General features: G+C 43.7%; 2 protein-coding genes across 5 annotated transcripts; both read right to left on the bottom strand.

The window, feature by feature from the left end:
* Nucleotides 1-1,689: 1,689 nt before the first annotated feature.
* pdhx (pyruvate dehydrogenase complex component X) lies at nt 1,690-18,071 on the bottom strand. Its single transcript, XM_011607283.2, has 11 exons — nt 17,893-18,071; nt 14,440-14,523; nt 12,703-12,803; nt 10,410-10,618; nt 8,937-9,035; nt 6,115-6,271; nt 5,831-5,978; nt 5,019-5,077; nt 4,735-4,893; nt 3,107-3,171; nt 1,690-2,436 (listed from the first exon to the last, which is right to left on the bottom strand). The coding sequence occupies exons 1-11, from the start codon at nt 18,026-18,028 to the stop codon at nt 2,181-2,183; spliced, it is 1,473 nt and encodes a 490-aa protein (XP_011605585.2). The 5' UTR covers nt 18,029-18,071; the 3' UTR covers nt 1,690-2,180.
* A 2,858-nt stretch (nt 18,072-20,929) lies between these two features.
* Nucleotides 20,930-27,456, bottom strand: ehf (ets homologous factor). Of its 4 annotated transcripts, XM_011607284.2 has the most exons (10): nt 27,221-27,456; nt 26,863-27,021; nt 25,596-25,727; nt 25,017-25,274; nt 24,036-24,080; nt 23,896-23,940; nt 23,739-23,795; nt 23,612-23,656; nt 23,322-23,517; nt 20,930-21,471 (listed from the first exon to the last, which is right to left on the bottom strand). In XM_011607284.2, exons 3-10 carry the CDS (start codon nt 25,669-25,671, stop codon nt 21,372-21,374), a joined length of 822 nt encoding a protein of 273 aa, XP_011605586.2. In that variant the 5' UTR covers nt 25,672-25,727; nt 26,863-27,021; nt 27,221-27,456; the 3' UTR covers nt 20,930-21,371. The 4 variants fall into 4 exon arrangements, with proteins under 4 accessions (XP_011605586.2, XP_003967459.3, XP_029698191.1 ...); XM_003967410.3 differs by lacking the exon at nt 26,863-27,021 and having other exon boundaries at nt 27,221-27,455; XM_029842331.1 differs by lacking the exons at nt 26,863-27,021; nt 27,221-27,456 and adding an exon at nt 26,270-26,830.
* Nucleotides 27,457-27,662: the final 206 nt, after the last annotated feature.

The following is a 27,662-nucleotide window of genomic DNA, read 5'->3' as shown; positions in this document are numbered from 1 at the left end:
CAACAATGACCGAGCGAACTTGAGCGTGAGATAATGTCGATGGGAACGACCACACGGAGAAGCCTGGGGCGGAGAACGACATGGCTCCCCATCTCTCTAAAGAGCGTTTGGCAGCATCCACTTGATTTGGACGTATGATTTCAATCCGATTCTGGAAAATAAAGAACTGCTTCTCTCTGTTGGGGGAAGATTGGCGCGGGGAAGAGGTATGAAACGCTGTCCTTCAGACCAGTTCTGCCCTTCCCTCAGTCACATGCCGCCTCTCAAGGGCACCCAAAATACCACACTTTGGTCACTATGGTAACTGCCTCCATCATTCTGCGCCACGCTGTGCGCCCATGTGTCTGACCTTAGCACCCTCCAGAGCTCCGTCTCCATCTCTAAGCCCCCCGCGCTCCAGACCTCCATCAGAGTGAGTCTGTCTGCGCGTTCATCCAGGCCAGTCGTGGGAGCAAATATCAGGCTGCCACTGGAAAGCCGGAGAAATGTCAGAGTGGCTCAGCTGATATTTGAAAAGGGAGCGCTCGGATCACCGGCAACTATATTTGGATTCTTGATAAATCAAAGAGGAATTCAGTTTGCTTTTGCCAGATTTTTACCAGCCAAAAATCAGAGCATCACCTGCCAAACTAGTGCTGCTCCTCACTACAAGGTCGCAAAGGTCACAGCTGACAGGAAACCAGGAGCTGCAGCTTTTTATTTTTACTTTCCTGCATTTGAAGAAGACGTTCTTCTTCTTTCCCAAACTCAATTTCATACATGCACGTATGTGTGTGACATGATTTATTACTGTTTTTAAGTCCATGGAACAAATAAACCCAACAAATCGTGATATTGACACTCACCAGCCACTATTGGGGACACCTTCCCAGTAAAAGGTGGGACCCCATTTCGCCTTCAGACCTGCCTTAATGGGTCGTGGCCCACTTTTAACGAGGTGATGGAAACATTCCTGAGAGTTTCGCTCCATATTGACGTGACGGCATCATACAGTCGCTACGGAGACGCCTCAGACCAGCTGACGTCGCCCCAATCTTCTTCCTACTCTTTGGTGAGCCCACGCGACCTCTCACATCGAGGCATTTTGGGTCCATGGCACTGAAGCGCAGTTTGTTCTTGGACCCTTCTCTGTAAACCCCAGAGATGGTCGCGTGTGTGAAAATCCCTGCTACTCATCAGGCACCGACAAACGGGCCACGTCCAGATTCCCTTAACTTCTCTTTCTTCCCCATTCTGCTGCTTTGAACTTCAGCAAGTTGTCTTGACCACATCCACACCCCCAATGTATTGAGTTACCCTGGCAACCGGGAACAACCTCTTAGATGATCATTAGACGCGTTACAGGCGGCTGGAGTGTGCTAAAGGTCCGCCTTCATGTTCAGGTGTTACATCACAACAACCAAACTGTCCTCAGTGGCTGCAGATTATTGTCGAACAGTGAAATCAGTCATTTAATTGCTCTTCATCTACGCTGCCAACGCCTCCCATATCTGGGAGAAACTCTGCTCAAACGGCGCGGACGCGTATGAAAACAGCTGTTCGCGGCGCTCACGGCGAAGATAAACATCTGGCAGCAGAGAATGACCTGTATGCTCACCCTGGCAAATTATCTTAATTGGCTTCTATGCAATTATTATTATAGAACCTCTGTAGATCCTAATTAAACAGAAACACACAAATGCACGTGCGCACGGTGGAGAGAGAAGCTTTAATGAGGTTTAAAGATTTTCAAGGTTGATGACGCCGTTGTCTGGCGTGACAGAAAAATTAGGACTAGATGGTTTTTTCCCTTCTTTCAAACGGCGATTTAGAAGAAAACTCTTTAGACGGGCGAGTCTTAAATAAGTTAACGGGTAATATCACAGGTTTGTAGTCGAGCTCTGGGGCCTTTGTAACAACGGGAAGTGGAAAAGAAACAAAAGTGCGGGAATAAATATACTCGTCTGAAAAAAATAGGCTGTTTTTACAGAATTCAAACACAGACGAACTGGGACCAGTTCAACCACTCCTCCCGCAGCCCAGAAGCGAGACAGCGTGTTGGATTTAGCCCAGAGCAAGAAATCAGTACAGACAACAGAGTCCTCGTGGGCCCGGTTTTCACATCCCATCATCTATCAGAAATCCTGGATGATTTCCTGGAAGCCAGAAACCGAGCGCAGCTTTAGTTCTAGAGTTTTTTTTCAGACCAGGATCATTCGCTGCGGTTGCTCCAGGTTGGCGCGGAACTTATCCAGGAACCGCGAGGCCAGTTCGTCGTCGACCAGGCGCCCGTCGCTGGACAGCGTGACGGTCATCAGCTGCTGGGTGCGCAGGGTCTGGTCGTCCTCGTGCAGCCGCAGCTCCGACCTGGAGGTCCCCACGGCCAGGATGCACGACTGAGGAGGGTTGATGACGGCGCTGAAGCCGCTGATGCCGAACATCCCCAGGTTAGATATGCTGCAGCCGGGACCGCGGGGAGTGAGTGGGAGAGGAAAGAAGGCATTAAACATCATTATCCAAGCTCAGCTGGGGAAAAATACATAAAATTAACTAAGCCGACGCAACGATGCTTCTCAAACCGCCTCCTTTGTGACAACACAGCACATTACCGCTAAGAGGGAGTTGAATAACAAGCTGGCTCTTTTAACTGTATAAATATAATTGGCTAATTAGCATCAAATATTATAACTCAGTAAAGCAAATCTCAGTACAGCAGCAGCTCCATTATTGTTGTTTATGGGAAACTGGTCTGACCTGAGGACACTTTGCAGTTTACCTTAATGAGAATCTGCGTGCAGGGGGATCAAATGAATAGAGGATGAGAGGACGTAAAATCCATTCTCAGGAGAGCTGCATCTCTACTGGAAATGATCACTCTTGCCTGGCACAGAAACCTCATTTGTGTCCAAATGACATCATTAATTCTAAGGCGCTCCCAGCCTAGACCAGCCCGACCGATTCAGACTGGCATGGGGTGTTTTTGATCTGCCAGAAAGCTGCTAATTTATCCCATTTTACTGTTGAAGCGCTAAAATATTAAATACGTGTTCAAAAATGGATTCACTGCTGCTCACAGACCATGTTTTTAAAATGGGACTTGTGTTGCGTCTGCGTGTTTCGTGGTTACCTGAATGAGCCTCCCTGATACTCCTCAGGTAGGAGCTTGCCATCTCGAGCCTTCTGGGCCAGTGCCTGTCAAACCACAGCGATTCAGAGAAATTCTCAGGCTTAACATTAAAAAAAGCGAGACGTCATATCCTTCTTTTCATTTTCTTTACACTTATTCATTTTTCTGACACCAAACGTACACACTTTACTGTTCCGTGGATGAATGAAGCAGGGATTTGGGAAGATGGGGGCAATCTGTGAATCTTCTATCACCATGTGATAAACTCAAGCAGAACACAGCGTCTCTCTTACAGATCCAAGTATGTCCTGAGTCTCGAGCGTGAAAAATGCACCCGTCATTCCCTAAATCTGCTTTTCCGACATCAACAGCGGTGACGCTGATATAACTACAACCATATGTTTATTTACAGCGTACGACGCAGCAGAGACCACCCTGTAAAAAAGACCTGTGATGATAAACTGACCTCACTGGAGGGTTTTTATTCTTCAGCTGTATTTAAATGCAAATGCAGCAAATGCTGAAGCAATCAGACAAAGTGCAGAGTGACTAACAGGATTATTTGAGAGCGCATTCGTGATCCCAGGATACACGAGCTCTGTGATTTCGGACTCCATAAACACAACAGCCAGTAGCAACCGGTGTGCAACCACATGCATGTTAATTTGAGACCAGCAATGCAGCTGCAGATGTAACCCAGGGCTCCTGGAGCTTCTGAGGAGCGCTGGGTGGGACAGAACATTTCCAATGTTCAGAGTGTCTGTAATTAGCGTATGCATCGGGATTAAATGTGAACCAGCACAAAGTTCTGCTGGGTAATAACCATCAAGTGACGTTTACAGGGTTGGGACAAGCTCCGGATGTATTCAGTGACGATCGGCCGTTCTCCGATGGCACAAATGTTGATGACGTGCTGCGCCACATGTTGCGTATCACGGCGTGAGCTACTGATCCTGCGTGTCCAGCGTATCTGTATGCCTGGCATGTATGGAGTCGTCGCTATATATTTAACCAGAGAAGGACTGCTCATAACTGCCTGCGCGCAGCTGCAGACCGCGAGTGGGAGGAACATCCGATCACTGCGGCTTTGATCACCATCTGCGGCCGGTGACAGCTGAGACCTGAAACACCCAGGTTCAGCTTGCCGCGGCTATCGTTAGTTATCTTCAGACCCGAGTATCTGACCTGAAAATGTCTGTTCTCAGTGAGCTGATTACAACAAGCCACATTTTACACCAGCTTTATGTTTATCTTGTCTCTTGTACAACTCAGCCGCACTGAAATTTCAACATGTATTTTCTATCCCAGAGAAATATGACTAATAAGAGAACCTATAATATAATAAGAGACTAATAAGTCACCTCAAGCAGCACACCACAGGCCAAATCACTGAAAAAAAACCCATTACATTGAAATAATGCGATCATTTCATACAATAAAAACCCAAAGCCGTAGTGGAATTTCCCGACCGTGTCCTCATAACGACCCATATGACTGTTACTAAGGAAGTCACAGAGGGGTAACATTACCTAGCATGTGCATAGCAACAGCAGCCGTTTTTTTCAGGTGGTTGACTCAGAGTCACCTCGAGCTGCTGCTAACGAGAGTCATTTATTATTTTACGGTACCTTGGCGTTGGCCGAGATCTCCTGGACCCCCTTGTTGGCAGCGTCTTTGATGATGGGTGTGATGAGGCCCTTGTCTGTCGCCACTGCGATCGCAATATGGATTGAATCCAGAGGACGGGGGCCGTTGTCCGACCAGGTTACATTCACTTCGGGCATTTCCTGGTTTCAGATTGTAGCAAACAAAGAAGGAAAAGTGCCACATTGATCTCATATAGAAACCGATACAACTGAATCATTCAAAAATTTTGAAAAAATCATCAAAACCGATTGTGAACTGCACTTACTTTAAGTGTGACAGCAGCTGCCTTGATAATGAAATCATTGACCGACACTTTGATTTCTTCTGAAAAGAGAAAGAAGGAACAAGTGATTTCTGAAAACATACATCAGACCTACTGATCTGGATCCATCTGATCAGGATCTGGATGATTCAGTGCTGTCGGCCGCTGCTGCCAGCGTTTCCTAGCGTCCATTAATGCAGTACCAGACCGTTATGAACGCAGCGATCGGGATTATTCATGACCTAACTGTGAAATCATTCCGCCCCTGAACAATGAGGGTCCGCAAAAACAACCGGGGAGAGAGAATCCCTCGGTACACACACCACCTCTCTAATGGGTCAGGAATGGCCGCTCCGTTTCCTCCATCACAGAGACGGGACTGAAGGGATTTACCGTTTGTTTGGAAGCTCGGCGAGTTAAGCTAAACAGAGCCAACGACGTGACAGCGCGATGAGCGAAACGTTTAAAAATAAGTCACTGATGAAGTCCTCTTATTTAAACGCGCTGAACGGAGCATATTTGGATTTTCTTCTCATCTACGCTCTCTTTTGTGTTGCTGGTTTACTAAATTGGAGGTTGACAGTGACTGATTTGGTTTATTTCCTTACAGATGGATCAGCTTTGGAGTCGGTGTAGCGGGTTGACTGAGCGTGACGTACACGACTGTTTAGAAACTTAGCGTGACCGTCCTCTTTCTCATACAACAGTCATGTGAGAACCCCGAGACCCACGTCTTCATGGACATCGTCTCCTTCCAGACGTCACAGTTACACATTCACAGAAGCATCTTTCGCCTGCACGTGAGTGTTTTTTACCTTTGGCCAAGGTTTTACGCAGGCTCATGACGGCCGCCATGTCACAGTCCACGGAGGCGTAAGCATGGGGGATGGTGGTCTTCGACTGCGTCAGCCGTTGAGCGATCACGCGGCGGATGTTGGAAGCTGGGATTTCTGTGAAAGTGCCCTGAGGAAGCCACGGACATCGAGTCACTCAACAAATCAAGACTTTCACGTCAGGACTCGGCCCCAAAAGATCGAGATAAAGTTTGAGAGTCCCAGAAAACAGACAAATCGTGAGGTGAGGGGTCAGAGATGCTCACTGGTGCTCCTGGTTTGCCTGGTGTAGACAGAGGAGGGATGTTGGGTCTGCTGCCGGGGGCTGGGGGGGCAGCCGCCTTTGGCTGAAGTGGGCTCGGGGGAGGCGGGGCTGGGGTAGTTTTGGGGACAGGAGATGTCTTCAAGAGGTTGAGTGCATCTCTGTTTAAAACACAAGAAAAGCTGGTTTCAGTATTAATGTTCTTGCTTCCCCTGAGGGGGACAAGGCTAACCGGTAGCTGGGTTAGCTGTGAGATTAAATGGAATTAATCATTCACTTCTACAGAATTGTTTTTCTTTTAAACATCTTCAACAGCTGCATCTTCCACACTTTGATGCATCTTTTAGAATGAATGGCGGCTGTGAAGAAGGCAATTCAATACACCCAAATCGAATCAAACCGTCTTGAGCTGCGCTGGGTGGTTCATTTTTAATGCGGGTGGTCTTGAAAGATTGTCACTGTCACCGTTTTCCACAGTGATTGATCCCAGCTCTCAGCTAAATTATTAATTGTAATTAATAATCCGCTTGTTAATCATGGTTTTGTTCCCTTTTTAAAATGGCGATCTAATATTTTACGGGGGAATAACTCGGCTCTTTCTCGAAAGGCACACAACAATGTTTTATTCACCGCAGCGCTCCCAGCTGGGAGGGGTGGAGCACCAGTATCAGTCGGGCATCTTGCTTTTATTTGCTGCACCCCTGTAGCCGCATGTTACCGTCATGAGAGTTATCCGTGTCGCGACCCAATCAGGGTCATATATTATTCTGACCGGTGCTATTAAAACCTCTCTACTGCTTCATCTTCCTTCTCCAAGAGAAATAGGATGGTTCATTCTCTGGCAGAGACAGATCATTTTGATGTTAGCAGAGAGGCTGCAGGCGGGGCAGGTATCAGGTGCGCCTGCTCCAAGCTCTAGTTCCAGTTCAGTGCTCTGATACCCACCTACCCACCCATATCACGTCTTTTGTCTAGACCAGCTGCCACGCTACATATTCCAGAGCAGCCCGGGCCCTACAGCCATTCCATTCTTGGCTCTCTGTGAGCGTCATCTTGGTATTTTCTGGAATACAAAAGCTCCTCCTTGTCTGTCACTGATACAAGAGTTTATTTATGGGAGGTCTGAGGCTATTTGGAAATTCCCTCAAATAACCAGGCAAAAAAAAAACAGCACAAGGTTGATCTATCACATAAAAACATAACGGGACATCTGTTAAAACCATGCAACGAAAACATTCTAGCTGGTCAAAAACAAACCAAAAAAATCCCAACTCTCATTACCCATTAGATAATGTAACCTCACGGTGGCCGTGATGTCAGAACCAGCTTTTGTGGCTAGATGGTGTTTTACTCAGGCCGACTCTTTATATACTTCTGACAACCAAAGCAAAGGAGCTTCTGAAAGAAGCCGGAGAGAGTGATCAGAATTTTAAAAAGCAGGGTAGGTCCCACAAAAACATCCCCGAACACCAACATGGACGGATGAGCTTCTACTGCCACCTAGGAGAAGGTACAGTGGAGGAGAAACAACAATAAACAAGCCCAAACAACAAACTACAACCCAAGATTTGCTGACTGATCAACTGTCCAGTGTCACCCTGTATATCCTGAAGAGGAGGTCCAATCATAATTAACTTTCAACAACAAAGTACAAACAAAAGTACTTATTCAAAATGATATAATGAGTAGAATGAAATGAAGAATAAGAATCCTGAAATCGAAATGCATAAAAAGGGCAAAACATGATTTCCTCTTAACCAATTAATGTTGCCCAGGGATTACATAACTTGCTATGATGTCACCTCTTCATTACAAGGCCTGTTGTTAATGAGCACTGCAGAGGGGCCCCGGCAGGAACGAAGGAAGGGGGCTGTATACAGAGTGTGCAGGTTTCAGTCTCATCTAAAGAGCTCGGAAAGAAATGGAGTTTTGTCCTCAATTCAAAAGTCCAGAGTGCATAAACGCGCTGCTTCTCAAGATGTTGGTCTACAGGCACCACTGGTTCAGATTAGTAACCCCTTGCTGAAAGGTAGCAGTCGGATCCCTTTTTCCACAAGCCACAATGAGGAAGTTCCCTTTCTTCTCTGTGAAAAATGCAGCTTGGGTTTCTATGGTCACCACTTGGTCCTGGAGACTGAGTTGCTATAGTTACAGAAGTTGCTTAATGAGATTCCCCAGTAGAGTGTTAGGTGGGTAACGAGGACATTCACTGGTGTCTCTTCTGACAGCAGGTGGCCATTACAGCTGCATATGCAAGTGTGTGGGGGGTGTGAGGTTGAGAAAGATTGCAGCTTTTTGCAGTGTGAATTCACCACAAAAACGGAAATAAAGAGCTGGAAAGCATAACCGCCACACGCTGCCTACGCGGCGGCTGCGACCTGTGCTGGTCTCTGATCTGTTGCACCAAGACGACCCGTCCTCCAAGACCATCCCAAGACATCATTTCCCATGAAAGAAAATAAAGTAAAAAGCCTCCACTCGGGATTAAAGCCCCTATTTTCAAGTTTCATTTATCACCCAGTTAAACTGCAGCCATGTTTGATACGTGTCTATCAAACGAAGGAGGTTTTCCATCTAAACAAAACAACTTATAATACAGTATAAGAACACAATGCTCCCATTTATCTCCCTAGCCTCTGGTTGCCTCTCCATATACGCCTGTAGCCTGACTTTTATAATTTGTTTAGAGCTGACTTCCCTACACCTGTCTTCCCGGTCAATGAATTATGTTGGAAAAGAACACTCTGTACGGATTTGAGTCAGTGGTAAGACTTGTATTCAGGTTTTGAGTGATATGAAGTTGTACCCCAATGACCCCCCACTCACTCCTTGGTGATGAGCCCTCTCGGTCCAGTGGGCGTGGCCAGCTTGGGGTCTAAACCGTGAGTTTCCAGTATATGTCTTGCAGCTGGACTTAGACGTAACCTGGACAAGGAAGTGGGAAGTTAGTTTGAACTTAGATGCCATTAAAACTTTAATAAGAATGTTAGAAATAAAATTGAAATAGAGATCCATCTTTGGGTTATCGACACAAATGGTCACGGTGTAAGGCTCATAGAGTCTGGCGGGTTTAATTAACAATGGTGCCTGCTGGACAGGACGTCCAGTTCCGCCTTCCATGCTTTCAAACTGTAGCACAGGTTGAAGACTAAATATATGGACGGACTCAGCATAAAATGTTGGCATAACAAAGAAGCCCTGTTCGTTCTGAGGCAGCGCTTCTCTCAGCCTCAAGAGTATTTACTGTGTAAACAGAAGCCGGTGGAGTCTCACACATTTCTGAAGTGGAAGAAAGAAAATGGTCTCGGTGAGCGAGTTAGGCGCTGGCAAAAAAAAAAGAAAACACTTGAAATAAGTAGTGTTATTGTAAAAGAGCTTTTGTAATCAATTACGTAACTAAATTTCATTACAAGGTTAAAGAATTGAATGTTTTCAATCGTTCAACTCGTTGCCGACATCTTGTGATCTTTTTATCGACCGATCTCTCGACCGATCTACCAAATGAGTCACAGGATTTGCATTCTTAATATTACATAAACTATTGGAGATGCCCATTTCTATGTAAATTCTTTTCAAGCATGAAAATATTGAAGAGATAAAATATTAAATAAGTCCTTAACTGACTCAACTTAACTGAGACTGATGATTAAATGAGAAACGATCACATGCAGCAGCCGTGACTGGTTAGCTTTAAATCTGTGCTGATAAGGCAACAAACGCCTCACTATATGAGCAGAGAGTGAAACACAGATGTGTGTTTGGAGACTGACTGACTGAGAAACTGATTTGTTCAAACTATAATGACGAGTGAAGCTGCGATCATCAGAAAAAATGACCGCATCAGCATCTGGGATGGGGGACTCCACAGTCTCCCCTCCTCACAATACTTTATTTTTGATGGCTGGAGCAGCACAAATCGCAAATTCAGTACATGCAGTTCTTATTGTGCCATTGATTATAATAACTAATGATAATAACTGGCTGGGTGAAGAGGGAGATCAAAGGTTCCACAGCTAACAGGTCACGAGCTAAATACCTTCATCGCTAACTAATGTCATGGCCTATTGGTGGAAAACATGAAAATAGACAAAAGGAGGTAGACTGAGAGAATAAAAAAAAGACCCTATATCAGAGAGAAGACCAATATCCATAAACAGACGGTACCAAATCATGTGACAATACTTTGTAAACAGGGGCCGGTGGCCAGTCCTGTACCGCCCTAGAGGTTACGGTAAATCCAGGGATTTAATCTGTTAAGAGATTATCTGAAGTGCAGAAAGGAGGAGCAGAAACACTCACGGTCCTGATGTGGCTGGTCTCGGTGGAGGGGCTGCAGCAGGAGGCGTGACCGGGGCAGGGGCGGCAGGTGCAGGAGGCGGGGCCACAGCCTCAGGAGGCGGGGCCACTACCTCAGGAGGCGGGATCTCGACCTGCTTCCAGTCCTGCCCTTCTTCCACCATCAGGGCGATGAGGGTGCCCAGGCGCACGCTGCGACTGCCCTCCTCCATCTGCCGAAAATGGGTTGAAATATTTAATGATGACAGTGCAGACTGTAGGAAGAGTGACTCTAATTACAGAAAACAGTAACACAGGCTGAGTTGTGGGTACTCCTTGACACACTGAATGCACCAGTAAGCCCAAGACTCCCCTCATTTTCACCACATTAGCAGTCACACCAGAAAGGCAGCTGTGAATCCGTGAATCACATTTGCTGTCTACCCAAGACATCATCATAAACATGCGTACAAAGACTGAAATGTTGGGAGTGGGTGGGTGCAACACTGCCATCCAATGGTAATCATGCTGTTACACTCAATTCAACCCATGGGAAGCATATAGATGATTACACATGTTCGAATGTTTTAATACTAATTTAGAGCGGCTTAATAAAAATACGCCCCCGAGTTTTTCCGCCCACAGCATCTCCAGAGTAAACAGACACAAAGATCTGAGAAGGTGCCACTTTAGGATCTCTTAAGAGTCAACAGTTAACAAAGGATTGGAGGCAGGAGCTAAATCAACTTACAATGGCTGTGCTACAGGCTGTAGCCGCACATCTATTAACAACCGCTAAATCGATCCCTTGGTGCAGGACGTGAAAGAGCAGAAAGTGAAACGGCAAACAGGAAACTGAGCAGTTAGTGTGGCAGAACATGTCGTGTGTATTCATTCAATTATTGACCAGTTCATACATCTTTTTAACAGTTATTGCACAGAAATCTATATATCACTCAGCGACTCCATGGCGACCCCATGGCCTTCCAGCGCAGTTTAAATCTGGACATCATTCATCCCAACATACCTCCATCTGAACCCAGGGGGGCTCCGCGCTTCTGGATTATGCACGTACAAATGTTTACTGCGTTCTCTGGTCTATGACTGATCCCATCCATTTATAAACAGCAGCCCTGCGGTGAGGACAGGACAATGTACGGTAGTATGAATATGACGACACCCCAGTAAGCTGGGTTCATGGTGCTGGTGCTGCTACCTCCCCCAACGTCCAGCTCTCCATTTCCTCACCCCTCTGGATGAGGGCTATAAGAGAACTTGACCCCTATAAATAATCCTGTGATCCAGAGGCAGCCTCCTGTCTAACTGCAGCCTGTCCAGGCATTCGGCCACAGGCGGGCAATTATGGTAACCTCTAAATTAGAAACCCGCTGGGCAACCTGGAGAGCCACAATTACAGGAGTAGGGACCATGAACCCTACAGTGAATGCCATGCCCCTGATGCCCTATTAGAGAAGCAGAAAAATCTCTAAAATATTGCCACTAGCTGCTGTTTTCCATTAACTGTACACACACTCTGTGTAACACAAACAGAAGGAAGGAGGGAGGGAGGACTGAGGGGGGCTTATAGAATGCAGACAATCTTTCTCTTTCTCTGCCATCTTCAGCCCCTACCCCCAATTCCTGGCCAGTTGCTATGGAAACTGCATCAGCCCCGCAGTAATAAAGACAAGGATGGAGTAAGGGAATGTGGAAAAATGGAAGCAAGGCAGAGCTGTATAACAAACGTTCAATCTGATATTCAACAGATTCGTTCAACCATTTCTGCTTTTTGTTTGTGGGAAAGAGATGGATTTTCATCACTAATGTTCCAAATCTGCATGTGCAATTGAGATCAGCATTGCCTTATTGTTTACTTGTGGTGCTGTTGCACAAACACATGATGTAATACAAGTTATTGCTTTATCAAGCATGTCTCAAAAAGAAGATGCTGCATTATGAGCTGACAAAAAAAGGGCAAAATCCTCACATTCACCCCTTAGTTTAGAAAATGAAATAGATCAATTCAAGCTTCCATGCGAAGAAATAATGGCTTCTGCTAACCCACCAAATACTGCGTCCTAATACCTTAGGTTCTGCAGTAAGAGAAGAAAAGAACGTATTTAATGCATTCATCAGTTAATGAGAGAAAGGGAAGGAATCTTGTGGGACACTAATGGACGACAGCCGACCGAGTACTCAGTCCCTGGGCTGTAGACATAAGTGAAAGCTTGCTCACTGAAGACCATCAGCGCCGAGCTGGCAAAGAACAGACAGAAGTTGGACTTTTCCTTGCGCAGACGTGCGCGCTCCTACTCACCAATATCTTTGCCATGACGCCATCGTCGTTAGATTCCATGGTAACAACAGCCTTGTCAGTCTCGATCTCGCACAGGGCATCGCCCGCTGCAACTGCCTCTCCTGGAAAGAATTTGGGACCCATTTAAGAACATGGCATATATGTCTAAATGGATTTACAATTCCTGCATCAACAGTCCATTTGCAGCAATAAAAATGAAGAATTTTCATGAAGAAACAACATGTATGTGCAAGAAACTATAACCAGCACATCTAATGACGACTGTAATTATTGTTTCAGAGATGTGAGTTACACAAATGCACTGTCTGTGACAGAAGGGAAGGTTTTTGCATCCTTAGAAGCCCAGGAGGTTCCTACTGATCTACTACATGAGAAGGCTGGAATATATTAACATCTGCTTAGCAAAGAAAGAGGAAGGATATTAGTGGTTGCTGGTCTGAACATCTCTGTACGTCCGCTTTTAGTTTCTGAAACCACAGGTTACTTTGTAGTATTAACAAGAAAAAATACACTACTGTAGGATTCAAATCTTAAACTTTTTCAGCCGTATTTAGTAGAGGATGAATGATTTTGTGATCTTTGGGCCATGCCTTCTTGTCTTTAGACGCAAAGAAGAAGAAGGTAAAGGGGAAAGGTTCCTCTGAAGTTCATGCCTCCATCATAGAGGTAGGGAGGACCTTTTACAGCAAATACAAGAACACTTCAAATAAAAACACAAATTCACAAATAGAAAAAACTGAGGCAGTTGTGACGTTGCAGTAAAAAGTAAAGTAAAATCTGTTTGTGCAGGAAGGGAAAAAAAGAGAATAGGGTGGGTTTAAGGAAAGATGAGAATGGGTGAGGGGAAGGTTGAAAGTGCAGAGGTATTGATGTTGAAAGCCCCTGAGAACGAGCAGCAGTGGAGGCAAGATTGGATTTGTATGAGGCTTTAACATGCTGTGACCCCCGGGGTTACGTGTGATGTGCAATATTAAAGATTAAACAGGCGACCTCGAGCCTTTTCACCTCTGCGCCGCCGGACAGGCGGCAAAAATAACAACATAGATGCAGGGACCGACGTCACATACATCCATAAAAATAGATCCATTAACACTTAGGCAGAGAGTGCTTCACTTCCTTTGAGGAACCTAATTTGACCTAATTTGGAAATCTCATTTTATACTATTTGATTGTGGTAAAAAAGATGCAAGATTCCACTGCAAAAGTGAAATGCTTTAGCAGCAAGCTCCCATGAAGAATAAAGTAGCACCCAGATGTGCTTTTCGTGTCACAGAGAATTTATCTCCCTGGTATCTGCACATATGTACATATCACACCCCGAGTCACACAAGCACATGGCAACACGGCGAGGCGGCCAATCAGATTTCAGCGTGCTGCTGCCTGATAAATGAACGTGTGGCTGAGGCGGCTGGCTGAGCAGAGTTGCTAAGCATTGATGAATGGTGACGGCTGTGTTTCCGGGAGCCAATTAGCCACCAGAGGCCCTCAGGTGCTCCAATGCAGGGGCCCTCAAAGAAAAGTGACGTTATGCAGTAAATGGCTGCACGCCCCTTGGGCCATGTTGTGGGGAAAATAGATACAATGAGCGCTCTGTTTTAAAATTGGCTAATGTAAATCGTGTTCATATGTTCACTCATCTAAAAATAAAGTAATGACCTCATAGTAGATGTAGCAGAATGATTACAAGAGTTCCAGTTCAACAGTCTAATGAAGAGAGACAACATTGGGTTCTCTTACCTTCCTTCTTAAGCCATTTTACTATGTTTCCTTCCTCCATTGTGGGGGACAGAGCAGGCATTTGGATTTTGACTGGAGCGACACCTACAGGATAGAAACAGAATAGAATTTACATGACAAAATTTGAGTTGGGATTAGAACATTGATAGGATTTGGCAAACATGAGTCTGGTTAGAATGCTATTCCAAACAAGTAATCACTGAGCATAGAAACAGAAAAAAGTGCCAAAAAAACAACAAACAGATAGAACAACACTAGAGAAAACACTAGTTTGAACTTAGATGCCAGTTTCCAAATTATGCTTGAAATACAAGTATTTAATATTGATGGACAAATAATAATAAAAAAAAATTACATTTTCTCTTACAATCATGGCATCAGATAAGGATAAACATGGTTTATTCTATCTCAACGGAGGCATTTAATGAATCCCGGACAGAGTTCTGCCTCTGTTTGTCGGGTGTGTCTCAGCCACCAAACAGAACCTACAATTCTCCAGAGCCAGGAAACCTGCAGCAAACATCACTGCTGACCGGTCGCACCCTTGACACCACCTGGTTTTCAATGCTTCCCTCTGGAAGCCGCTACAAGAGACTATATATGACAAGAACAGTTTCTTTCCACAGCCCATCTCGCTGATGAACACCTAAATCTGTTGGACCATGTAGAACTATCCATCCCTAAAAACATCTACATATATATTTCAATATTAGGTATTTATTGATCTTCTCAGCACTACCATTTTGACCACTTGTAATCCACCAGCCACTTTAGATGTCTGCACATTCACACGCGGTCCTGATTCTGTGGGGCATCGTGGGTGCTGCTGCCATCTGCTGGATGTATCGCAATATTACAAGGCAATGCGTGTATAAGGAATAGAGGATAGCAGGATATTGAAATTCTTGAATTTCGTCCAACACATATCAGTCTACTAAATATGAGGGCATCATTCCGCTTCACTGACTTTCAGTCAATTATAGACTCAATTTAAGGCCCGACATTGATTGAAGAATCCTTATTTATCAGAACGTTCACCCCTTCATGCTTCTGTTCAGATTCTGGTCGATAAAAAAATAGAATTGGTTTCCAATTGCTGCTCCTAATCTCTTGAATAGATTTGAAAAAGAACTGCTGGCACAACTGAAAGTTTGCTTAAGGCAAACTTTTATTCATTAACTTGTAATACAAGTTATCACCATGCCTTGCTGTTGAGAACTTTGGTCGATGAAGGTTGTTTTTAAATGTGCCATATATCTAAACTTGAACTCAATACAGATTTAACAGCAATTAACATATAAACTCAAGTATTCTTCTGCATCATTTAGTCAGGGTTGATTATACAGTGATTTCGAGTTTGGGGTGAGTATTTGAAAATAAATAAAAATCAAAATTTTAAAAAGGTATTTAATTTGTGGTATGACATCAGATTTAAAAAAGAAATTGAGGCAATATACACAAGTGCTCAAAGCTTTATGTATACTGACCTTAGTGATGCTGTGAAGTGGTGAAAAGGAGGAAATATGTCAAGATATTCTCCAACCATGCAAATCTTGATTTTACTTCTCGCTGGGCTATTGAAATATCGCAACATTTGCTTAACATGATTGCCCCTGCAGCCGTGGCATGTGTCAAGATTGGAGGCTGATTGTCATTGTCATCTTCCGCAATTCGTTTCTGTCTGCTGGTACTGCACAGGTAAGTCACTGATAGAGTGACAGCTGAGACCATCATGTTAGCCACTTGAAGAAATACAATAAATGATCACCTACCGCAAGCGCACAACGCATAATTTACAAAATCTAACAGCTTTCCTTGGACCTTGCAGCACTGTATATATGCTCATCATAAATTACAATTCATGGGAGTATATTTTAAGACCAGAAATGTAATTTTCCCCCTTTGTTGTTCTGCTGCTGATGATAATTTTATGTCTATTTGAAGGGTCTGTCATCCAGGTCATGGTAATCCTCGTAGTTGAATCATGGCAACTGGACTGTTTGAGTTCCATGAAGACATTTCATCTCTCATCCAAGTCGCTTCATCAGTTCAGACTGAAAAAGAGTTCCAGATACTCTTAAGGACTATTAACACATTTGGAGCTTCAGTCACCTGGTTGTGGGTTGCTCCACCCTCATTATGCTGGTCATTGAAACTTCCCCTGACACAATGGGGTTCGTTAGTGGTCACGTGTGAATGGCCTCTTCTCCTCCCGGGAAAGTTTTTCAATACTGTCTCGGACCCCCAACTCTGTTTAATGATGATCTTTCCAGTTTGACATAGATGGCTTCTTTCACTCTTCACTCGAACCATCTATCTTCCCAGGCCTAAACCGGTACATCACTGTCCTCAAACGAGTGTCCTTTGTCCTTCAGATGCAGGTGAACTGCTGAGTCCTGGCCTGAGAAGTTGGCTCTTCTATGTTGGGCCATGTGCTTGTGAAGCAGCTGTTTTGTATCCCCAATGTACAGGTCTGGGCATTCCTCGCTGCACTGGACTGCATACGCTATGTTACTCTGTCTGTGTCTCTGTGGTTTGTCCTTTAGGTGGACGAGCTTCTGCCTCAGGATGTTGGAAGGCTTGAAGTGCATGTGATGATGTGTTTATTGAGAATCCTCCTGAGCTTCTCAGAAAGCTCTGCAACATATGGCCAGACAATGTTGTTCTGCTTATGGTTGATTCTTCTCTTTCTCCTCTGGGTTTTCTAGAAGATTTGATGAAGGACCAAACTCCAAATGTGTTAATGGCTCCTGAAGAGTATAAGTATCTGGAACTCCCCAAATGTCAGAACTGATGAAGCCTCTTGGAAGGGAGGTGATACATCTTCATGGAACTCAAACAGTCCAGCTGCTATGATTCAACTACCAAAATAATTTTATGTCAATAAATCATTGTGTCAGTGACCTACAGATCCCTGCATCTTTACAACAAACTGGCCAAACTGGACAGGATCTCTTTGGATTAGAATGGTACCAACTGAATCTTCTACCTCCAGATGAATTCGAGATGTATAATTGTGTGCAGCAGCATGGTAAAATGGCTATTGTCATTGACCCCAGAGCAACTGTTGACGCTAACATTAACACCTTGCTAATATCACATGACTGTTTGCTGTTTGATTAGTTCTTACTCGAGTACATACATAGACTTGATGGCACAATGTATTTAAAATCATGAAATGGCAAATGTCTTCTCTGGGAGATTTTTCTCCAGGTTGCACTCGTATTTTAAAATAACAGACCGCCCAAACAGATAATTTACAAACTAAATAAGAAGTTCTGAAACCATGCAAACGACCCCATATATTCAGCAACACTACCTCTAGCTAGTGAGCTGCCAATCGTGTTGGAATACATGGAAAATGTTTCCTAAATAAAAACAAGGCGTTACTGATCGGGTGTCAGCATACCAAGGGCAAAAAACACGTCCTAATAAAGAATTGACAGCACTCACCGAGAGACCATGGTGACTGGAAAAGAAATCGAGCGTGTTCTTTCCAGGGGTATGTGGACCATAAACATTTATTGAATTTAGATAGTTTGAAGCCAAATAAAACCCCTTGACGACCGAGACGCAAGGAGGCAGCCATGTTTTCGTCCTGGGTCGGTCGGTGTCGTCAAAACAGATGCCTGACTACAAGATTAAAGTAGAACTAATTAAACACACGAATCGGAGTCAAAGTGTTGTTCCACGACAATTGATTTTTAAAATCTATTGTATCGTAATGTATTGTATTTTATTTTAACGTATCTATGATTAACGTTCAGGCTTTCAAAGAGTAAGCTCTTTTTACGTCATTATTCTTCTCTTCCAAAAATGACTGATATGAGAGATACTGCCCCCTGTCGTTGGGAATGCAGAATAAACTGTTCTGATAAATTCGAACTTTTTAATGTATCTTTTTCTTTTTAAATGTAATTAAGCGCATTCGGGATATTTGTACTCTTCATAAGAATGTGTAACTGAGGTTTTCATGCTTTAAATATACCAAAGCAAACACACAATTGCTTTGATATTTCTTTGGTTAAAGTTACACCGAAAATCTCAACAAATCATGCCTTTTGTTCTATATCTCAGTCCCAAATTACAGTTAATCGATTACACAAGAGATTACACAGGAATCAGGACTCTACAATTATGTCCATTCATGGGATTCATGCATTCACATGTTTTATGACCAGTCAGTGGGAAAAAAAAAAGAATGAACTTGCTGTGGTTCTTACTGGTCCAACTCACAGTCATGGTTGAAATGCTGCCAGGACCATTTGACTGTAAGAGCCTAAGATAGGATGGCCTGATAAGATGACGTTTTACACAATGAACCCACTGAGCCGGCACACATGAACAAAATCCCAGCTGGCTGTGTGGCCGATCATTTCCTCCCTTCTTCCTTCAGTATCTGAATGTATTTTTGCACTCTATGCAAATAAAGAAACAGCTCATGCGGGGCTTATTTAAATGTGAGAAACGCTTTCTGATACCAGGAGATAAAGACACTTGTGTGGACTGACATCCCCTTTTGTTTTTGCAGAACAAAAGTAACTATTGTGTGACCAGGTGCTTTCGTAATTCCAGCCCAACCTCTGCCTTCCATTAGCCACAAAGTTAAGCTTATTGATGCGATATTTCAGTTACACCTTCGTGTTTCTTGCTTTCTGTATCATCTAATTACAACTGGTTTGGGCACATGTTTCCTTGTATGCCATCACTGGCACATGCAGGTGCCTGACAGTCTTGCCAAACACTCGTTATGCTGGTTTAATGGTGCTTTCCAAAATTAGTGAGAACAATACACTTGTGCAAGTGATCGTCAGAAATCCATCACAAGTCACTTTTTGCGTCACACACAGTGATCTCATTAAAACACTTGTTTTTGAATCCTGCTGTGGATCCTCACACGCCAAGGGTGTGTAAAGCCTTGATATGCGTGTACAGGCCAGTGGTCTGTTAGGAAAATAAGGGTGCATCTATTTGTGTTGCAGATAAAATATTTGCGTAACTGTCCTCATGATAGCACAGGATTCGTAAACATTTGGCCATATTGTTCTGTATTTGGGATAACTACAGTCATCAATTCATCTTTTCTATGCAATATTAAATGTCATCATTTATTTGGGATTCTTGTAGGATCTGGTAAAGGGTTGAAATTGGACCCGGCAGCAGCACACAAACAGAGGAGAAGCTGTTGGACAGCAGGATGGACGTTAGACAGTTTGGCGGCACACAGGTGGCAGCAAAACAGTTCACATATAAAGTAATGCAAGAACATAATCTTTGCGTCATACACAAAAGGATAAACAGTCCCAAGTAAGGGGAATCAGGCAGACAGGAGCGAAGCAGGTAGCAGACTGAGATATAGCCAGCCAGAAGGAGAGTTACATTACCAGGGCTGGGAAGGTGCATTTGAGTCAGATAACAGGAAAAACATCTGAAAATGAGTGCTGGAAAGTCAGACATGAGGGAACTAATAATGTGGCAGAGAGTGTGTGTAATGCTGGGGGGTATAACTGGGGAACAGCTGTGTGAGATTGGGCTAATGGCTTTGGAGACAGTGACAGGGGTAACGACTGTCCTGGCGGTGGCAGAGCAGACTGTGATGCATTGCTATACTAATATAGCATATTAGCGCTGTTGAGATACACCCGAGAGGTCAGGGTAGCCTTTTTTAGATCTCAAAGAGGTCAACATCAAACTCATCTGAATTTGACAAATTAAAAGGGTCACAACAAGTGCTGCTTTGGAGTAAACATTGATTACTCCATATGAACACTACAGCGCCACGTCACCTCAACGAAACAATAGAACCTGATGGCTGTTGAAGTTTAATTGCACCGCCTCCTTTCTTTACTCTTTAATGCATTGCAATCAGATGCTATTATCCCAGTCCAATCAGCGGCTGTCACTGTTGGCTACATCATCTGAAATGAAATGCACAAGTGCAGCGAAATGGTTTCCTGCCACCAGGAAGAAACGCTGCTAATCATTCACAAATACCATCAAATCGGCTCCTGCAGATTGTTCTTGATGGAGCGCTTTAAGATGCCATTTCCTCCGGCGTCATTGCGGGGACGGGCCGGAAAACGTACGGTGGGAGAACATTTTTAAAGTCGGCAGTCAATGATGAGAAGGGCATAACGCCTCAATCAAAGCTCGGATATTCAAAGAAACGCTCCAAAAGGCAGATAAAGGAAAGAGCGAGTGTGGATTTGCTTATTTGAATAGGTCACAGAAAGGATCCCTTTACTGACACAGCTTTTATCTCGCTGGCCATCTCCAGGTTCTATCTGCTGCCTGCAGGTACCAGTGTGGCAACTATGGCGCGCACTGGCAAACGCTTCAGAGAGTGACATTACATCGCGCCAGGATAAAAGAAATAACTAAATAAAAAAGCGACTGCTTTCCAAAACCAAAGCCAGTGAAAATTCAGTAAGGAACCACGAACCCAAGAATAACATCATTATGTTGTTACAAATAGCAGTGGAATCCTGGGTTTCAGCATAGAACGTTTTATTTTCATTTTCTTTCCTGCAGCAATCGATCACCATTCCATTCTTTCACAGTATAAATAACACACACTCAACACACACTGAATACATGTATAATTCTTTAGAATGTCCCTGACACGTTCACCAACTTCAAAAGCATTTGATTAAAAGCGGTTCACATTAGCACTTGACCATCTTTAAAGGTTCTTCATTTGAATCTTAAGCAAAAAAACATTATTTTTTTTCCAGACTCTCAGACTGCAATAATAAACACCATTTTAACAAAACGTCTAGGGGCAGTGTCACAGCAAAATGGAGAATTTAAAGGAAAAAAGAAATAACATTCAAATAAATGGTTCCTGAGACACCACAAAAACATCACAGTGGTAAAAAATATCAAACGCATACTAAATCGTCAACAATAAAAGGATGAACTCTTCAAAACTGTCACTTCTCGGACTCCCTCCATCCTCTTGCATTGCGTCCAAACTTGTAAACGAGTCTGCGTCCATCTACTCGCTCCAGGATTTCTCGCTTGTAGTAATATCTGGAATAGAAGGAAGACTGGAATGTGACCTCGTGACCTCACTTTGTGACCTCACCCAAGACCCAGTTATTGGGTTTCAGCACAATCACACACTTCTGATTGAATCCACACCAAATCTGGTTTGATCAAGGCCTGGCTGCTAATTCTATAACTTGCACAAGGCGGCCAAATCATTTGTTCATTCGATAAGCCCAAACTAGCCTTGACCATACTTCTGTTTTGGAATATCAGATGTGGTGATTTTCCTCTTTTTATTCTGCATCAGTGCCTGCAGCCCATGACACAAGCAAGGCATGCACACGCAAAATGTGGGCGCTATTGAATAACCAGTTTGTCTGGCCAGGAGCCGTTTTCTCAACTGTCAAAACTCAACATTGAAAAAAACCAACAAAAAACACAGTCCCCGAAGGCAGTGGAGTGCTGAGAGATCTATCAAATTTAAAATTACAATGAAGGCAAAATGAATATAGCAGGACTTGAATCTCTCCTTTGGCATCTTCAAAACACATTTATCTAATCGGCTGGGTTCGAAAGTGATGGCAAGGAATAAAACTTTGTCAAAGAGTTTTGACATCCCTCTGCTTTTGTTGTTGCTGTCAGCGGAGGCAGATCCGTCTGGTGCTGCCATCATGCTGCAAATCCTCCGGAGTTAGAGCAGCAAAACGAAAAAAAACAAAAAAAAAACAACCGCAGGCGCGTCGCGTGGTTTCCACAGGCTCCCTTGACAATGAAATTAAGCTCATTAGATTAGCTCTTTGAGAGCGGAGCGTCTGAGGAGCGTCTGAGGAGCAGGTCGCCTCAGTTGATTAACATGAAAGGTGAGATCAGCCGGTTTGGTTTCAGCGTGTTACTCTCTGTGATGTTGTGGGGAAGTATCTGGAGGTGGATTAGCAACAATCTAGCATGAAAGTCTTTGTTATTACAGTTTTATGGCCACGAGGACATCCGAGAGAATGTAGCACCTTCTCACGCTTCCTTGTTTACCTGCCAGCAGACCCTAGTGTGGGCGCAGCTAAAAGATGAACTCCTGGAGTTGCTTCATCTCAGGATAAAGGAAGGGCAACGTCAGGACTCACTACAAATCCTGGATGAGAGAACGTGTGATTGACCCTTAAGCCCTGCCAGTTGTAAACCCCTTTTCCACCAACGCTTTTATTCCCAGGACTTTATTTACCTGTGTAAAAAACAAGTCATGGTAATCTGTGGCGTTTGCATTACAACAGCGTCTGAAAGTTCTTGAAAACCCTCAAAAAAATCCAGGAACCTGAAAAGTCCTACCTTTCACTAGGTGCTCTTTAAGGGGACATTTGAACAGTTTTGTTTTTGGGTACTTTCAATGGAATATTTTAAAATCCTAGGTAAAAGAAAAAAAAAGTTCCTTTTGAACACCTTTCTGTGTGGGGCTAATGTGTAGGGCTTTGGGATTCTGATCCAGTTAATTACCCAAAAGGACATGCTTTTTCTGTAGATTAAGAATATCATTGACCATAATGCACCATTTTAACCTCAAACTATCTCTTCTCCTTTAGTTGTGCTTCTTCTGGTGTATTTCAGATTCTAACCGCAGCTTCTTCATCTGACCACCAACAAAACTAGGTTTATCTGCTCCAGCCTCTTGGGAGACATAGCTGGCAATTACCAGGCACTCCTATAGAAACTTTCTGTACATTTGTTTCACATTGAGACGTCAGCATGGAGCAGTAAAATTGGACATAATAGCCTTTAATGGCTGAAGTCTCTACTGAATAAAATGTGAAGTGTTTACATCAACGACACCTTTAAGAGCGTCTCCACTGAAATAAAGACAACAAATCCATCCTGTGTTGATGGTGGGACTGGCAAGTCTGTACCTCATGGCCCGGCTGAGTTTCTCGTACGTCATGCTGCTGTTATTCTTCTTCTTGCCCCATAGCTGTGCCACCGCTTCGGATTTGAGGAAGCGGAAAACCCCCTCTGTCCGATCCTCCCACTTGATCAGCCCCGGATTTCGCTCTGGATTCAGCAGAATGTCTCTAATGAATTCCCACAAGTGGGTCCCCCTTTGATCTGCAGCAGGGAGAGGGAGGATTTACAAGATGGTATATGGAAATCTGAACAGGGATCACAATATTAAAACAGTTTTTTTTTTAACACTACTTACTTTGTTTTTTGACCTGAACAGAATGACGTGTGGGCCTTTTTTCATCTAAACGAGACAAAGTAATTAGCTACACTTGTAAAATATACATATTTACATCAAGAAACAAAATGAATTGTTGATTCCTCACCGGCACTGGGCGTGGTTGGAGACGGTCCAATCGGATTAATTAAGGGATCAAAGATTTCTAAAATAAAACATTAGCATTTAATTGATTAAAATGTGATCCATGACCAAACAAAACACTCGCGGAAATAAAGCATTTGATTACGCAGCTTTTTCGGTACCTCCAAGTGGATAGCTGACATCGGGGAAAGGACAAGTGAAGTCCACTAGAAGGCAAAGAAATGAAGATAAGTAGGGGCAGATTTCAACGGGACATGCAGATTATTCCACCAACTGCCAAGAAAAGTTCCCTTCCTCTTACATTCTGATTTGACCTCCAGTTGTCCTACTTCCACATGGTACTGCCCTGCGCGTAAATGAGAAAAGAGCTTTGAATATCAGTACGATTCAGAGAATATTTCAGCATATTTTAATATTCGCCGCTTGTAGCGTTTCGCTTTCAAGTGTAAAAACCCAAAAGTTACCTAACCAGATCCTGACTCTCTCAACCTTCTCTCTGGGTTCAAGAATCTTTTTTAACACTCTAATGCCGGCGGAGATTTGCTACAGACCACGCAGGGACTCTTTTCGCGTTGCTTTATGGCACACGCAGATGAGGTTTTACAGCATTGGGAAACAGGATGGCGCCTTGTTTTTGTTGATGTTGGCATGCTGGAATAGCATTCAAACTGTGGAAATGTAATCACAGAGCCCATCCCCACTGTCACAAACAGCTCTGACAGTTTTACCTCCTTCGGTTTTGTCGTAATTGCCGCGTATTGTAAACCCATGTATCGCAGTTAGGGGGAGCATGCGGCGTGAAGCTGATCGTTTGTCTCAGCAGAACTGCTTATGAACAACAACAGCATTGTGCTCTAGTTGGATTTACACAATTAGTGTGGAACAGAGGTTAAAGGCAGTGAACCCGTGCCACTATTGCTTCAGAATCGTGCTGCACAAGAATTTAAAGCATTTTATTTTTTCGGCATGCTGGAGCTGTTTAACAGCCTTAGCTGGAAGCTGATAAGGTGTAGCCATGGTCTTCTAAACCCCGTATGCTTCAACTCTCAAACTAATTTCAAGTGTTTTAGCCCTTCTGCAGCTTGATTCACAGCTTTGTTCCTCCTCTGGGCATTGTCAAGAGAACCACTCAAGCAAATTCAAATAACATATCCATCATCTCCCTCTGCTCCTCCACAGATCAGCGAGTCCTTTCAACACTTCAGCAACAACAAAGTCGAACCTTTTAGTATATCTTTTATTTGGAATAAATACCCCCCCGTGAGCAGAAATTAAAACCCACCGCCCCACTTGAGCTCGGTGAGACTCTGGAAGAGGATGGACCCCACGCTGCCGGCAGCACGGACAAAGTCCTGGTGACTCAGGTTGCAGAGCTGATGGCCGTCCATGTCAAAGCTTTGGAAGGGAAAGCTGGAGGTGTCGATCTGGTGCATGTCCAGAACCTGCTGCACCCAATCCCACACCTGGAATTTTGTCCAGAACTGTGGCTGGGATTCACAAGACCACAGGTGGCTGGAATATCCGGACATCACCATTGGACCTGTGCAACATTGTGCGTGAGAACATTTGTTTAAACCATAAATATGCAGCCATATAAATTGCCTCTGTCAAGCTATTTGTCAAATAATTCCTCCACATAAATTGACTTTGAGAGCCTCGGAGCTCTCTTTCAATCAGGAGTTTAAAAGCCATTCACTGTGGTTGTGGTTATTAACTAAGAAAAAAAATCAATCCAAAAAAAAAGATTTTCCTGAATTTCCTGAGGCCTATGAGCTATGAGTCAAATAAATCAACAGATTTTTTTTTCCCCCCAGAAAAAAAAGCCCCTGATGTCAGGGTGGCATAGAAAAGGTCGGCTCACCATCGGAGTATGTATTGGGGGGTCCCCAAGCAGCAGTCAGTGGGTTGTCCAGGGTGCTGAATGGAGTTACGCTCATACTGTGGCTTTATTCTCTGCTATACCATGGCCCAGGGCCAAGAGAGGCACGATGAGCTGCATGGATGATTTAAAAAGGCCAAAATGAACGTGAGTGGTTCCACACAACATATAAAACAACTTGCATTGCTACTCTGTACTATTAACATAACATTATGATAGAAAATAATTCATATCGCTATGTTATTACTCCTAATAAAGGCATTTCTGTGGTCATAAAATTTGGGACAAGCTGGATCATTGAACAGTCAAGAACATGCACAGATGTATAACATTTAGTGAAAAAGAGTTGATTTGTTTCCCTTTTGTATTCTAAACTACCAAATTTAGGTTTTTTTTCTTACACCTTAGTGTCGCAAACCTCAGGAGCACAAAGAGATCGTGCAGTGATTATGGGCTGTACATGGGTCAGGCTTTTTTACATTCCGTGTGCTGTTAAATTTCCATTTAATCCATTTGCCCTTTGAGTGATCAGATTTGTTGAAGTAGCTGGAGCTTTATTCTGAGCAGCAGACGTGTACGTTTGGCCGTTGTTTGAATTTCTGTGATGTTTCATGATGTTATCGCCCCAAATGATTTTCATAGCTACAGTCACTTACTTCAGAGGTCACTTCCTCTCATGCTCCATAATTCCAGCTTGTGCTCGAGGTGGAAATGAACACAGAGTTCAGACGTAGGGAAATTTGCCTCCCATGTAAATGTAAATGTTTAGAATTTCAGCAGCTCCTCTCAAGTCAACCACGCAGAAACGCTATATTTGTACTAGCCGATACCGTTTTCACAGTGCACTTTTTGTCTGAATATAAAATAAAGCATTTTGCTATTAAATCCAGTAATTTAAAAATAGAAGAAAAGAAAACGTTTTCATGGGGTGTTTCTACCAACCTACTAACTCATAACTTCACTTGTTCATTAGAAGATATTCTAGCAACACCTTTGTGGTGAGTTATAAACAAGTATGAGATCAGACCCATGCTTACTTAAACAGCGAATACCATGCTGCCATGCAAACATGTCTGCTACATGGAGGCAGGCTGTCTTATCTACTTCAAGATCGGCAGAATGGCCCATTTACCACCTGGAAGCCCTGAATGAGATTTTGGGACAGATGTTTCTACTACACTTGCTCCCAAGCAGGTTTTCAATTCACAATACTGCAAATAGTTGTGCAAGAAGAAAACCAGACACTTACAATTGCATGTCCCGTAGCTAATAGTTAGGCTTGACTCTTCTTGGTAGATTAATGGCTTTTATACACCTTAGCGTCTCCCACATGAGTTAACCGAAACTAGAAGAACACATTCCAACCCCTGGTGTTCACTGACTCTCTGACACAGGACACCCTTGCTGCCTGGGCATGTTACAGTCATAAACACGTTATCATTATATTCATCAATGCCGTTGTGTAATTTTCAGGAAATATCATAAAATACTTTGATATTTTCAACAAGCTAAAACAATGCTCGAAACTCGAGAAGCTAAACTACGATATAATTGAGTCCGACTGAGTTTACTTGAGTTTGGGTGCTCGTGACCAGTATGGCACCTACCAGGTCAGGAGAAGGGTGTCCAATCAGAGCAGATTGAACCAGCAAAGATCATCCCAGCACTCTTTTCTCTATTGCGAGATGAGTCCCTTTATCCAAAATCTGTCACCTAACAGCCCTCCCCATAAAAAAGAAAACCGGCAACTACAGCAAACCCACATGCACAATAGGTTCTCTTGTCTCCCAGGGACTATTTTATCCTGCCAACTTCCTGAACCTGCTGCGATCGCCTACCAGAGTTATACTAGGTATGCATTTGCATAATACACACCCACACTACCAAACACAACTTTTGGATTCCCCTTTGGCACTCTTCCCTCTCTCTTTCTCTTTACGCACACACACACATACACACACACTTGCCAGCTCAAGCACAGAAACATGCAGTGGTGAAGAGACACAAATGAGGGATCAAACGTGCTGTGAGATTACGTAATTTTCTGTA

Source organism: Takifugu rubripes, chromosome 9 (assembly GCF_901000725.2).
Source record: "Takifugu rubripes chromosome 9, fTakRub1.2, whole genome shotgun sequence".
NCBI classification, from domain to species: domain Eukaryota; kingdom Metazoa; phylum Chordata; class Actinopteri; order Tetraodontiformes; family Tetraodontidae; genus Takifugu; species Takifugu rubripes.
The sequence above is the reverse complement of the archived record's forward strand: the minus strand, read 5'-3'. Positions and strand labels throughout refer to the sequence as shown.